Source organism: Podarcis filfolensis (genome assembly GCF_964270895.1).
Source record: "Podarcis filfolensis genome assembly, chromosome: Z".
Taxonomy (NCBI): Eukaryota; Metazoa; Chordata; class Lepidosauria; order Squamata; family Lacertidae; genus Podarcis; species Podarcis filfolensis.
Window position 1 is genome coordinate 45,911,925 of NC_139617.1, and position 15,723 is coordinate 45,927,647.

At 44.9% G+C, this 15,723-nt stretch overlaps 1 protein-coding gene across 1 annotated transcript in view; it reads right to left on the bottom strand.

Annotated features, from left to right (window-relative positions):
* Positions 1–15,723, bottom strand: part of COL27A1 (collagen type XXVII alpha 1 chain) — a 254,226-nt gene that overhangs the window by 93,810 nt on the left and 144,693 nt on the right. Inside the window, exons 25-28 of the mRNA XM_083597135.1 lie at positions 10,965–11,018; positions 7,600–7,653; positions 6,614–6,667; positions 4,761–4,814 (exon numbers count right to left, since the gene is read on the bottom strand). Coding sequence (XP_083453261.1) covers positions 4,761–4,814; positions 6,614–6,667; positions 7,600–7,653; positions 10,965–11,018 — 216 coding nt within the window. The remainder of the gene's footprint in view (positions 1–4,760; positions 4,815–6,613; positions 6,668–7,599; positions 7,654–10,964; positions 11,019–15,723) is intronic.

Here is a 15,723-nt window from a genome sequence, read left to right on the forward strand (position 1 = left end):
TGCCTCCAGATCTTTGAACCTAACTTTCCCCCACTCCTCTGACCTTGAATACACACACTTCTTCATCTCTGGTTTCAGATCCAGGACAACAGCAAAGCCAGGCTAGATATTGTAAATTTGTATTTGTTCCAGCCAAGCTCTTAAATACAGACATAAAAGCAAAACTATAAATTTGGTTCACATCGCCAGATTTTAAAGGTGAATACGTAGAACTGTGTAATATAATGCTGTTTGTAAATGCTAATCTTCACTGACTCGTGGCAGGGGTACAAGCTTAAATCAATTTTAAAACAGATAGATTTATATCAACTAAAGATTTGCTTGCAGGTTTATCAGCTTGGGCTGCCATTTGAAGGAACAACTGCTTTGTGACACATAAGCCAGCCCCTTCCTGTCTTTGTGCCAAATCTGATGAATGGGAAACCTAAAGATGGATTTTCTTCCAGCTGGTATCCAAACTAGCAGATATTTGGCATTGTGGGCTGAAGCCACTGTGGCTTGCTCTCCCTCACAACAAGAACCACAGGCAATTTGACAAAAGGCAGTGCTCAGCTGAATTCAAGGCGTATGCATCTTTTCAATCTGGATCTTCCCACAATCCTTCATGAAATTTGGAACTGTAAGTTCTGAAGTCTCATTGGTCCCAGTGTGGTAATATTATGTAGAACAGCAACCTCCATTCCAGATTCCCAAAGAGAGTGCCTAAGGAGAAACCATGCCCCTACCTACAGCATCCACAAAATTGGTGCTGGCATCAAGGGTCAGCATAGCCAGGTATCTGCCAATGCCCCACACCAGAAAGGGGCTAACTGGTGTGAGTACCTCTTCACTGTTGCAACCTGCAGGCTCACCTTGCCTCTGTTCTGCCCCAGGCAAGAATGGTGGTGAGAGGTATAAGTGCAATTTACTCAGAACAAAAGGCTAAATTAATTGTGAATAATATGGTGACAGAGGGATTTAAGATAGAGAAAGGTACACGACAAGGCTGCCCAATTTCCCCATTGTTATTCATCACAGTCCTGGAGGTATTATTGAACATGATTAGAAGGGACCGTCTGATAAAAGGCATTCAGGTCGGAGCTAAGCAATATAAATTGAAAGCTTTTGCAGATGACTTAGTTTTAACATTACAGGAGCCAGAATCTAGTTCGAAAAGAGTTTTGGAAGTGATCCAAGAATTTGGGCAGATGGCTGGTTTTAAGCTGAATAAATCTAAAACAAAAGTTCTTGAGAAAAATTTAACACCGATTGAGAAAGACAGGTTTCAGAAGGAGACAGGCCTAACAATAGTAAAGAAGGTTAAATATTTGGGGGTTAATATGACTGCTAAGAATTTAAACTTATTTAAAGACAACTATGAGAAATGTTGGCTAGAAGTGAAGAAAGATCTAGAGATATGGTCAAACTTGAAGCTTTCCTTGTTGGGAAGAATTGCGGCTATAAAGATGAATGTATTGCCAAGGATGTTATTTTTGTTTCAATCTTTGCAAATTGTGGACAAGATGGACTGTTTCAAGAAGTGGCAGAAGGATATTTCTAGATTTGTCTGGCAGGGCAAGAAGCCTAGAATAAAATTTAAAATACTAACCGATGTAAGAGAAAGAGGTGGCTTCGCCCTGCCAGACCTGAAACTCTATTATGAATCGGCCGCATTTTGCTGGCTGAAAGAATGGCTGCTTCTTGAAAACACTGACATTTTGGATTTAGAAGGTTTTAATAATGTTTTTGGGTGGCATGCATATCTGTGGTACGACAAGGTCAAAGCTCATAAAGCATTTAAAAATCATATTGTCAGGAAAGCATTGTTTAATGTCTGGTCAAGATATAAAGACTTATTGGAGAACAAAACCCCAAGGTGGTTGTCACCAATGGAGGCAAAGGCACTCAAAAAGTCCAATATGGAGGCCAAATGGCCGAAATATTGGGAAATACTGGAACAAGAAGGGGATAAATTGAAATTGCAGAGTTTTGAGAAATTAAAAGATAAGGTGCGAGATTGGCTGCACTATTTTCAAATAAGAGAAGCCTATAACATGGATAAAAAAATAGGTTTCCAGGTGGAAAAATCAAAATTGGAAACTGAGTTGTTAGAACCCAAAACTAAAATACTTTCAAGAATGTATAACTTGCTGCTAAAATGGAATACGCAGGATGAAACAGTTAAATCTGCTATGATTAAATGGGCACAAGATGTTGGTCATAACATCATGTTTGCTGACTGGGAACGGTTGTGGACCACAGGTATGAAATTTACGGCATGTAATGCCCTAAGAGAGAATATTATGAAAATGATATACAGGTGGTACATGACACCAGTCAAGCTTGCAAAAATCTACCATTTGCCTGACAATAAATGTTGGAAGTGTAAAGAAAGTGAAGGAACATTCTTTCACCTTTGGTGGACATGCCCAAAGATTAAGGCTTTCTGGGAGATGATATATAACGAAATGAAAAAAATCTTCAGATATACATTCCTTAAGAAGCCAGAGGCCTTTCTCTTGGGCATGGTGGGCCAATTGGTGTCAAAGAAAGATAGAAATTTCTTTATGTATGCAACAACAGCAGCAAGAATTCTCATCGCAAAGTATTGGAAGACACAAGAGCTACCCACCCTGGAAGAATGGCAGATGAAGCTGATAGACTATATGGAATTGGCGGAAATGACTGACAGAATCCGAGACCTGGGAGAAGAGTTGGTGGAAGAAGACTGGAAGAAATTCAAAGACTATCTTCAGAAATATTATAAAATCAATGAGTGTTAAAAATGTGCTTGGATGGGTAATAAGTGGTAATTAGTGATAAAAGTTATTAAGACTATGCAAAAAAGGTATTGATAATTGGTTGAAAAATAGGGATATAGTATATGTTATGGTACAAAGTTTAAACATTTGACAAAGGGTAAGAATTTGCTGAATTAAATATTTGAATGGGAATACAAAAAGGGGAAGGTGCGAGGAGGTCAAGAACATAAGCATATGAAATTGAGGCTATTGGAAAAATGGAATGATTTTATTTTTTCTTTGCTTAAATGTAATTTTTCTTAATTAGTTGTGCTTTTCTTTCTGTATTTTTTTCCCCTTTTTTTCTTTCTTGCGTGTTTCTTTTTTCTGTAATTTATGGTTTTTTATTCTGTGAATTTCTATTTTTCTTTTTTTGTAAAACTTTAATAAAAATCTTTAAAAAAAAAAAAGAATGGTGGTGAGAAGGAGGGTCTCTAGATGATACTTAGAAATCACAAATTCAGATGTTGTTGAATGGCAACTCCCGTCATCCCTGATCATTGGCCATGCTGGCTGGGGTGGCAGGAGTTAGCTACCCTTGCAGGACAGGAACTTGTGTGCCAAGGCCCTGTGACCCAGTCACTCCCTATATGATGACATAACCATGACAGTATGAAATAACCAAACTAGACAGTGGGTTCAAACAGGCCACAGATTTATCGGATACAGATGAGAATGGTTTGGCATAGGCATTGGGTGAAGCCATTTAATGAACTCCAGCCCATCTGCTGGGAGTGTATCTAAGGGTAAACCACAACATGGGGGGCACTAAGTATTACATCAAATAGGGGTACCCCCAAGGGGTCCTCACTAAAGGAGTTCTATGGCTCTAGCCCCAATCTGGCAGTCAAACTGAAGAAACTCTCCACGGTTCCCTTTAACGGGATACCCTTAACCAAGGAGGGGGCAGGAAGAGGCTACAACCTCCCCTCCAGCCAGGCCGCAATGCTGCCTGAGTGTTTAAGGTAAACAGACCTACAGCCGATACATGCACACTGTAATCTGCATTGTGCAATGTACAAAAACAGCCTACGTGTTCCATAAAAGGCATACATACAATGTTACTAGCAGGTACTTCCTCATACTGAATATTAGAAGTGTTTGTTATGGCGGCTTGTTATAAAGAGATACAAGAATTCCAGAAGACTTCCGATATATATCTTAAAACGATAAACTGCAGGAACTTGTCCACATTTCCTGTTTGGAGGTCCTTAGCAAAGCACTCTTCTGAAAATTATCTGTAGTAGACGTTTGACAGTTATAAATAGACTGAAACGAAGTGGCATAGGTGCAATCAGGTGAGGAGCACCCAGAAGGAGTTGAAGTTAGAGGATAGCCTCTAAAAACATCATCCAGCCAAGTAAAAACCACACCCGTCTGAAACCTTAGGGCTAAAAGCACAAAGACACACTAGCAAATAAGATTTGATGCATTGATGCTCCAGATCTTGCATAAAAGTTGGATTTCCCCCATTAACAGAAAGCAAATCAGTGAAAGGAAGCAAAGGCACGAGATGATTGCGAAAGGATGCTGATGTCTTCTGGATGCTCCATTAAAAAGAAATTGTAAAGAAGACACTTATAAGATTTTTTCCAATGAATCCAGGGACACTTTTCAACTTCAATGGATTTTGTATGGGGGCTGATTTGTAAATCTGGGGACTGTCCCCAGGAAATGGGGACGTCTGGTAACCTTACTATAAGAGGTCTACCTGGAAATGCTCTATGGCTTTAATACTGTAAGCTGCCATGGGGTCTTCTTGAGGACCAGCAGGCAAAGCACAAATGATTTTATGAACAAACAAACAAATCAGCAATTCCACCCAACTGCTACATGCACACACACAAAAGCCCATATCACCATTTTCCGCCATCCTTAGTAATATTTTTACTGCATGCAATGCCCCACTGCAATTTCTTCTTTGGGACATTAAAGGAAAAATTATCAACAGGCAACTTTACAAATTTAGCCACAACTTACCCGGCGACCTTTTGAACCTCTTGATCCTGGGGATCCACGAACTCCAGCAGGACCCTGGTAAAACAAGAAAAATGTGGAGGTAACTTGCTTACAGGATGGGGTCACATCAGGACTCCAAAATGTTTGAGTTCCATTATTTTTTAAAAAGCAAGGCCTAAGTTAGATGAGCATATCTGAAATGGGAAATTTGCTATAAAGTGTAGGTGTGGGAGGATGGAGGGAGACACTCCAGTCCATGAGCCAAATGTAGCCCTCAAGACCTCCCTATCTTGCCCTTGGGATGCTCGCCAGACCACTCACCTCACAGTCTCTACTTCACAACTTGGCTGAACTGTGTCTTTGAACAGAGGCTCCTATTGGCTTGGATGTAGGATGGACCAACTGTGTGTGTGTGTTTAGTGGGTGCAGAAACTATAGTTTTGCATGGCTGGGATGTAAACTACTGATCAAATGTAACAGGCCCCCATTTGGTGCTACCCACTTTTGATTCAGATCCTACTCACATTGCTCTCTGGCCCCATCTGCCACTGGCAACACAGCCCACAGAAAGCTGCCTATGGCAGGATGCGGCCTTCAGGATGTAAAAGGTTCTGTAGCCCTTAGGTAAAATGCTGCGGACATTTGCGTTGTGCAAGTGGGCTGGGCCGTAGCTAGTTAAGCAATAGTTAACCGATTCATTAGGGCTTACTTCTGAGTAGCCATGGTTAGGACTGCACTGTTATTTATGGCATTTGTATACTCCTCAATCAACCATGCTTTTCAGGCAGCTCACAGTTTAATACTCAATAAATACATATTCAGTCATACCTCGGGTTACAGCCACTTCAGGTTGCACTTTTTCGGGTTGCAGGTTACTTCCGGGTTTCGATGATCGCACATGTGCAGAAGCGCTAAATCGCGCTTTGCGCATGCACAGAAGCACCAAATTGCAACCCGCGCGTGCGCAGACACAGGTTGCGAACATGCATCCCAAATGGATCACATTCGCAACCCGAGCATCCACTGTAATCAATTAACAACCAGATTAATCAAAAACATCAGCGTAACCCAACAAAATGGATCGTTCAGGCACGGGGAACCCTCACAGCTCATCAGATACTGCTAGACTACAACTCCCAATACTCCCTGAGGCTGCTGCCACCCATGCTGACTGGCCCTTATGGGAGTTACAATATTTAATAATCTGTAATATGGTTTATTCCTCTCTTTATTTCCTTGTCTTTAAAGAAAAACTTCCAGCTTATTACTAGTCTATAAAATTCCTTCACCCGCCCACAGTTCAGTTTCAGGATTTTGCCTTCTTTTTTTCCTTAACAAATTTGAACAAATCACAGAGCTCACTCACAAGCAACTATTCAGATGTAGCACTGATGGGAAGAGAAGGGAGCATGAATCTGACAGTTTCTAGTTCCAGTTTTTTCTTATCTTAAATTCAGTTTTCCAAATTTACACAGCAACCCATGATTTCCTCATAAAAATCCATCAGCATTTTAGAGTGAATTTTCCCCAATAAACAGAATTTTGCCTGCAGTTTTGACTAATGTGACCATTTTTTGGAAGCGATTTTCTCCAACTTAATACATTTTTGGATGTTGTTTCCATTACATTTCCTTCTTATAGATGGATTTTTGAACACCTTGTTTGGTTGGAGAAAAAGCTGGACAAGTGCTGGACAACTTCAAAGGGTAGCAGTTTTTGTATTGGTTCAAGAAGTGTGGATTAGGTGGTTTCTCCATAAAACGCAAGCAGGATCTAATTTATCCAGCATCCCTAGCAGAAGATTGAATAAAATATGTAGGGGTATGAAAGACAAGGGGCATTGGGGAGCAGCAAGGAAAATAGGCTTGACTTACAGGCTGTCCAGGGAGCCCTGGTTCACCAATTGCTCCAGGTATTCCAGGGTGTCCCTATATAACAAAGGAGAGAATGCATGAAGCTCTGCATAATATGTCTGTATTCATATCCAGATGCAATTCATCCATCTCCACGCTGCTTTACATAGCGCTGAATGCGCCATATTTTTCCATGTATAGGGCACCCCATGTATAAGATAGCCCCTATTTATTTATTTATTTTACCCCAAAATTAAGAACTCAATAGTTTAAACATCAGACAGAACCCCAGCACCAGCGTAGCAACCCCTACCAGTGCCTGGGGCGGTGGGAGACTGCTTGCACACAGGCAGCAGTGGAGCGTGCCCCACCAACACCTGAGACCACCCACAGTTGTTGAGCTTTATTTTAGAGATATAGCGCACCAGGGAGGTACAGTGGATCCTGTGCATTCACCATCAGTGTATACTGTCGTACCTCCTTTTGCATCCGGGATCCGTTCCGGAGCCCCAGATGCTTGACAAAAGGGACACTCAGCAAAGCCCTGCTCTGCGCATGCGCAAGTGGCAAACCTGGAAATAACCCATTCCGGTACTTCCCAGTTTGCCGTGGACGTTTGACGAAATGGACCCTAAACGGGGCGGACTCAAAACGAGACACCACTGTAATATGAACCCAAATTTTGAACTAAGAATATTTAGCAACAAGCATCATCTTAAACACTGAAAAATACTGCAAACACACGACAATCAGCAGCAGTAAATCTTGGGTTGCTTTGAGGTCTTCACAAACCCTAAATGGTCAAGGGCCTAACATGTGAAGACTTCAAAGGCTACCTGGGAAATCAGTGTGAAGATATTATAACTTGGCATGGGTCAACCACCCTCCATGCCCCCAAGCATGGGGGGGGGGAGAAAAGCATGCCCTCCAAGTGGCAGCGGGAGAGGAGACAGATTATGGTTCTTCAGGCAGAAAAGGAGGCGAGAGAGTGCAGACTTACTCCTTACCATCGATCCCTTGACGCCCGGTGGTCCTGGAGGTCCTACTGCACCCCGATCCCCCTAAGGGAGACAGGTGCACACAGAAGGAAGAGTAAGAAGTTCTGTTAGCAAACAATGTGCCAAGGAATGGTGGAGGGAATTGTAAAAGTGTTGTAAACCCTAAAGCCTGAAGGCATGTGATGCAGCAGCATAGACGAAGCTAAGCATGACCAGGTCTGGCTGATGCCTGAATGAGAGACCACTTGGGAAACCCATTGGAAGGAAGGCTGGATAAGGCTGGACCCAGTTGCTGCATCTCAGCCTAACCTACCCCACAAGGAGTTATTGTGAGGATCAAAAGAGTGGCAGTAGTGAGGAGTCCACGTAACACTACCGAGCTCTTCAGGGAGAAAGGCAGCACATAAAACATAATGGGTTATAGCCAACATTAGTCCTACTTAGAGCAGACCCATTGAAATGAATGCATATTCCAATGGGTCTGCTCTGAGTAAAACTACAGTCAAGTAAATACTTAGTGTGAAATTCACTGTAGTGCTGAGAGCCAGTGTAGTGCAGCAGTTAGAGTGTTGGACCTGGGAGATCAGGGTTCAAATTCCCACAGAGCCATGAAGCTCACTAGGTGATGTTTGGCCGGTCGCTGCTTCTCAGCCTAAACTACCTCACAGGGCTGTTTCGGGGACTGAAGGAGAAGGGGGAGAAACATGTACACAAATCTGAGCTCTTTCGAAGAAGTGGGATACCAATGCAACAAATAAACAAATCCTCCAGCACAAGGATTTCTGCTTGCCCCAATGGAACAATTTCCCCTCTCCTCTCCTTGTGTACTGATTGGGGAGGCATGAGGGACAGAAAGCCCTATTGTGCCACCAGGAACTATTGCACCGGCTTCCACTAGTGGTATGGGTAGGGCTGGCCCAAGATATCTTAGCACCTGAGATATACCCCAAAATGCCCTCCTCCCCACCAGAGAAGAAGGGGTGAGGGAATATCTACATCAGGAGTTGGGGGGGTAAAGATCTACATCAGGATCTGCTACTGTACCCCAGTGGATCCTGCTGCCCAAGGCAGGCAGCTCACCTTACCTCCTGGTCAGGCCAGCCCAAAGTAAAGATCTACACTGGGATCAGCTGCCCCTGTGGATTCTGCCACTTGAGGCAGTCGCCTCACCTCGCCTCATGGGTGGGCTGCCTTGGATGGTTTATTTGAATCTGGCTGATACATTGGGTGGCATCCAGTGACGTCATCTGCTTGTGCACCAGGGCTCCTTCTTCCCACTATAGCCCCCTGTGCACTCCCAAAACCTTCTCCAGCTCTCTAAATAAGAAGGGGCATGGGCAGCGGGTGGAGAGGAGAAGCCCCATTGTGCAAGCGGATATTAAGTCTCACCCATAAAATGCAAACATGATAAATAAACAAGGGAGCTAAGGTTCCACAATTCTACGGCTTCAGGATGAACCCTGCTTGAAGAGTGCAAAGGTGTTTTATATTTAACTTGCATGGTTTGTGTACATTTCATTACAAATTGCCTTGAGACTCCTAGTTAGGCTATAGGATGGGAGATGCAGATGGGAGAATCATGCTCCATGCATCTGCATATCTAGGGGAGGCTGGGAAGCTGCTGAGGCCCAAATCTGTGCCATTGCTCAGATGTTACCAACAGGCACCACACAGCCCAGAACTCCTTTCACTAAATGGATCTGGTGATAGCTGAGAGTCATGCATGCATAAACATATTCTGCTTCCACCCACCCCCAAACCCCTGTTTATTCAAATGTGTTAATGTATGCATGCACATAAGACTTTCGCACACAGCTAATTTCAACAGGTCTTAAAAGCACTTGTTTGACTAGGTTGCTTAATTTTACACCAGCGAACTTTATTTGCTAAAAACCATCGGTCACCATAAAGATACGAAATACTTAGGTACGTTTTAGCACACATGGTTCCCAGCACACTGCATTCCATGCTGCACAATAATATTTTATCTGATCTGTTGGGCTGCTAAAGCAAACATGGAAACATCATGTATGTAGTGTTTTTATCCTCATTGGACAGCAAACAACAATTTTTCAAGACAGAAACACTCTGAAGAATCCTTTTGAGAAACCTGTCCCTGGGAGAATTATACAGCCACACTGTATATAACTAACTTCTCCCTTGCTGCAAATGCATAAGTGACCATTAGAATATCTTGCACCTGCATATGATGTGGGCATAACCTGAAATCTTAAGAAGCTGCAACTGCCTTCCTCACTGTACCAACATATCTTAGGTTTATTTTCTGCAGAGGTCCCTTAACTGAGATTTTCTAGATGACAAGCTTGCAGGCCTGGTGTGTGGAGTCAGCCAAGTTGGGCTCCTACTGAGGCTGAAGTTCCAGCAGAAGAGACCCACTGCTGACTGGAGGCTACTGCCCCCTGCTGCCACTCCCCTTTCCCACCATTGACTGCCCATTCACCTGCATCGTCTACCAGCCCCAAGTGGTGCAAATGAGCAATGACGATGGGTGAGGAATAAAGGTGGAACTTCAGCAGCCAATGATACCGTGTGATGCAGCGCTTAAGGTGTTGTACTGGGACCTGGGAGCCCAGGGTTCAAATTCCTACTTAGCTATCACAAGGCTACTGTGAGGATAAAATGAGGAGGGGGGGAGAACCATGTGACAATCTTGAGAGCTTTGGAAGAAAGGTGGAGGATAGGCAGTGACTGTTTTCGGCACCCACTAAGTTTGTTCTGGGTACGTATAAACTTTCGTGTGCATACACACTTCTTCAGATACACTGAAACAGAAGTCACCAGACCCTTATATATAGAATATATATAGTAGGACATAAATCTGACATCGGGAATCATAAGACAGAGAAGCCAGTAGGAGAACACTTCAATCTTCCAGGACATTCAATACAGAATCTCAAAGCAGCTGTCTTATTACAAAAGAATTTCGGAAATAGACCTGAAAGAGAAGTTGCTGAATTACAACTTACTACTAAACTGAAAACTATGGAGAGACCTGGTCTGAATAGAGATATTGGATTCTTGTCTCATTACATATGCTACAGCTATTTTTGGTCATCTGCATAGTATCCCTTGCTTTTTCCTGTAGGACTAATTACAGTCATTAACAGTCATCAACAGGTTCACCATACCCATTCAGTCAATCAACCATCTCCTACTACCCTTCTGAGAAAAACCCCATCCCACCCTCCCACTACATATAAGGGTCTGGTGCCAAAGCCAGCCCCCCTAACCCAGCATCTTGTTCTCACAATAGTCAGCCAAAAGCCTCTTCTGGAAAGCCTCAAGCAGGACTCTCCACACTCATGCTCCCCTGCAACACAATACAGTCAGTCCATTTAGCAACACATTCTTACCTTGTCCCCGACTATTCCAGGCTCCCCTACTGGACCAATGAACCCCATCAGGCCCTGAAGAGAGGGAAAAAGAGGGTGACATGGGGTCGGGGCGTGGAGAGAGGGGGACAGAGAGAGAGAGAAGAAAAACAACAGAATTGATTTTCTGGTTTGCTTGAGTCAGAGCCATAAACAGAGAAAGGGATAATGTCCTCCTTGTGGGATGAATTAGCCCAGCACCCCTTAAAAACTGCCCACAGCCTCTTATTGGCTACTGGCAGGGACACAATTGCTCCCAGACTGTGGCCTCTGCAGCTCAGCCAGCTGGTCCCGCTTTAAAACCACAGTTGGGCCTTTGAAGCTCGGCGCCTGCAGGAGCCACAACACACAACAGACCAGGAACAAATTACAGGCAGTGCCACAACCATAAGCCAGAGAGAGAGAGACAGAGAGAGATGGAGAGAGAGAGATGGTGCTATATTTATGATTTTCCTCTGCTACATATTTCTTCTCTTTAATCTAAGCAAAGGGCTGCAATATAAAACACAGGAATCTGATGGGTGGGATAGAATATGTATTCCTGCAGCAGCAATCCAAGAAGAAGGGCCTTGAACGCATAAAGTTGCCTTTGATTACCGAGTGTATGGAGCTCAGTACAGCCTACAGTATTGACTGGCAGTGGCTGTCAAGGGTTCAGCCAGGTTTCTTTTCCAGTGGCACCTAGAGTTGTCAAGGACTGAACCTGGGACCTTCCGCATACGAAGCATACATTATATCACTTAGCTATGGTTCAAATGAGTTATACAAAACCAGGAAGCTGTCTTACTGGTCTTTCTAGCTGAATGCTATCTAAAGCAGAAGTTTGGCACTTCAGATGTTGCTGAACTACAATTCCCATCAGTCCTAGCAAGCATGGCCAATGGTGAGGAATGATGGGAGCTGTAGTTCAGCGCCATCTGGAGGGAGCAAAGGTTCCATACCTGGGTTATGGTGACTGCCAGCGGCTCTCAATAATTTCAGACAGATCTTACCAGGAGATGCTAGGGATTGAACATGGGACCTTCTGCATGTGAAACAGTTCCAGCACTGAGCTATGTTCCTTTCCCCGCAAAAGGCAGGGAAACAGAGAAAGTTGCCTTATGCTGAGTATGGACCACTGGACCGTCAAGCTCAGTTCTGTCTAGAGTAACTGCTAGGGGAGTAGCATGGGGGGGGCTGCCAGGGCAATCACCCCAGATGCATTGGGAGGGCACTGCTCACACCGTCCTCCCTGAGCCAGCTCTGTGCCACTTTGCAAGGCTGGGATCTGGGAAGGGTGGTGTGAGAAGGACGCAACAGCCACCCACCCTTCAATCCCAGCCCCTTGGGAGTGTGGCTGGGATCAAAGGATGCACGACATCCTTCTCATGCTGCCCTCCTGAGCTGCTTTGCAAGGCTAGGATCTGATCAAATCCCAGCCTCTCAAAGTAGCACAGGTCTGCTGAGTCGGTGGTGAGGGCTGGGCTGGTGTATGGTGGGGTCCATCCGCCCTCCACAACCCAGTGCGCCCCAGGCGCTATGAAAACACAGTAGTGACAGGCAGTAGTTCTCTGGGATTTCAGATACCGTATTTTTCGCTTTATAGGACACACTTTTTCCCCTCCAAAAATGAAGGGGAAATGTGTGTGCGTCCTATGGAGCGAATGCAGGCTTTCGCTGAAGCCTGGAGAGCTAGAGGGGTCGGTGCGCACCAACCCCTCTCGCTCTCCAGGCTTCAGGCAGCTATCCGCAAGCCTTCGGAGCCCGGCGGGAGTTCCTGCCATGCTCCAAAGGCTTGCGGACAGCAGCCTGCAGCCTGAAGCCCGGGGAGTGCAGCGCCAACTCCCGCTGCGCTCCCCGGGCTTCAGTCAGCTATCCGCAAGCCTTCAGAGCACAGCAGGAGTTCCCGCCGGGCTCCAAAGGCTTGCGGATAGCAGCCTGTTCTGGGGGCTGGGGTCAGGAGAAGCTCAGGCTTCCCCCGTCCCCAGCCCCGCAAGCTCTGGGAGCGGCGGCGAGGTTGCGCGCAATCTTGCTGCCGCTCCTGGACCTGTTCTGGGGGCTGGGGTGGGGGGATAATTTTTTTCCCCTTTATTCCCCCCCCAAAAACTAGGTGCGCCCTATGGTCCGGCGCGCCCTATGGAGTGAAAAATACGGTAAGTCTTTCCTGGCCCTAACTGGAAGTGCCAGGGATTGAATATAGGACATTGTGCCAAGCAGATACTCTGCCCTGAGCCCATCAAAATATGTAAGTAGCCTTTTTCTTCTAATGGTCATAGATAGATACTTGGTTTTTCTAATCATACTCACTAGAAGAGGAATGAAGGATCATGCTTACAATGAATCAGACCAATGGACTGTCTACTTTCCAAGGTCTCAAGCAGAAGTCATTCCCAGCCTTGCTGTTACTAGAAATCTTTTTTTATTTTTAAACTGGAGGCTGCAGAGTTTCAACTTTGGACCTTCTACATCAGGGGTGGGAAACCCTCCAACTGTTAGTAGACCACAATTCTTAACATCCCTGACCACTGGTCATGCTTGTTTAGGCTCAAAGAAAGTGGAGCCGAACAGCATCTGTAGGGACAGACGTTCCCCATTTCTGTCCTACGTGAGAGCTGCTGAGCTATTCAACAGGAAGCAGTTCAAAAATAAAACTGACAACATAATAATGCATTCATAAAAATCAATCGTACAACCGCACTTGGAACATTTTCTGGACATAGCCGGAATACGGCAGTCAGAAGCAGTGTCAACTTTCCTAAAAATAGCTCAAAAACTTCATATTTCTCTTATTTTTGAGATTTCAACAACTTTGGACGAAAAAGCTCATCAACCGGCTATTTCACTTTTTGAAATATGGCAACCCAGGAAAGGTGCAGAAAAGGGCAAACCAAATTGATCAGGGGGCAGGCAAACTCCAATAACAGAAAAGGTTATTGGGTTTATTTTATTGGGTTTCAATCCAGTTAGGGCGTTGTAAACTACTGCATGCAGTTCCTTCTTATCGAACACAATGAATTCCCTGGAAATCATTTCTTAAGTGAGCATCTGCACAATGAGTTGATGATTTCCATTGATTCCTATGGGGAAATTTCTAATTCGTTTCTGACCATGGAATTGTGACCCCAAAAAGCCCCGCAAACCCAAAGAAAATCCTGGAAAAAAATGTTTTCTAATTTGTCCAACGGCTCCCCTTACCTCCCTCCCTCTGTTCATCAGCCAACCAACAAAAGGCAGACAAGGAAGTTAAACAAAAAACAAAAAACCTATCTAATTGAATCTGTGGTGTATATAGCAAGATTTGAGTACTAATTCCTTGTGATCGGATAAGTGACTTTTTGCATAGCTAAATTTAGGGATGCGGGTGGTGCTGTGGGTTGAACCACAGAGCCTAGGGCTTGCCGATCAGAAGGTCGGCGGTTCGAATCCCCGCGACAGGGTGAGCTCCTGTTGCTCGGTCCCAGCTCCTGCCAACCTGGCAGTTCGAAAGCACGTCAAAGTGCAAGTAGATAAATAGGTATCACTCTGGCAGGAAGATACACGGCGTTTCCATGCACTCCTCTGGTTCGCCAGAAGCGGCTTAGTCATGCTGGCCACATGACCCGGAAGCTGTATGCCGGCTCCCTCAGCCAGTAAAGCGAGATGAGTGCCACAATCTCAGAGTCGTCCGGGACTGGACCTAATGGTCAGGGGTCCCCTTACCTTTACCTAACTTTTTGCATAGCTAACACCTGGGGCTGGTCGTTCCCTGCATTCAGAACAAGCTGCAACCTCTGGACCATATTCAAGGGCAGCCCCAAATAGAGTGTATTAAAGTAGTCCAGGAGGGAGGGAACCAGAGCTATTCTGGTTCAGAAATGGCTGTAGCTGGTAAATCTTCCTAAGCTGAATGTAAGAACTCCTTGCCATACAGGCGGCAGAAGGACCCAAAACTATACCAACACAAAGGCTACAATGGAGTTTGGGGCAGGAGGGGGAGGTGGAAAAGAGAGGGAAGGGGGGGAGGCATTTTGACTGAACAAGCGCAACATTCTTTTTCTAATGACATAATTGGTAAGGAAATGGAAATTTTCCACAGTGATATTTCTAGACAGAAAACTAATTGAGTAAAAATAATACTGCCTGGCTTTCATACTCTCAGACCAGTGGCAATCTGTAGAGGCCAGCTGTGTTTTCTTAAGTACAAAAGGGACCTACGTTTCTTACTCAAGAGCATGTCTGGAAGGGTCTTGCGGGGAGAGGGGCAAGAGGTGGAAAGAGAATAACAGCCACAAACAGTGTTCCATCTTCCACCATACCTTTCACCAAAGGTTCAAGAAGGTGGCACTTAACTATTATTGTTTGCCATGTAACTCCATCTGCAGAGCATTGAGACCCAAGTGAGGCACCTCGCTGGGGAGAGCATCCCATCAGCAGGGAGCCACAACTGAAAAGGCCCTCCAGAAAAGCAACAAAGCAGAACAAGAGGGGGGAGAGAAAGAGGTGGGCTATAAAAAAAAATGAAAAACTGCAAAACAGTTGAAACAGGGCTCCACCACTGAGCAAAGAATGACTGTAAAATATGGCTTCTAGGACAGGCCACAGCAGTTGAGTAGCCCACAGTTGGTCTCACCAAAGGCACCACAGGCTACTCCTTGTGGTCACATGGGAATGAGATGACTATGTCAGAGGCTGTGAGGCTAAACAGCAGTTGGTCAGTTTGGTGGTTTCGAACATGCACACAAATGTGGGCTTTACAGCTTTTATGCCTGTGGTTCCCCCTCAG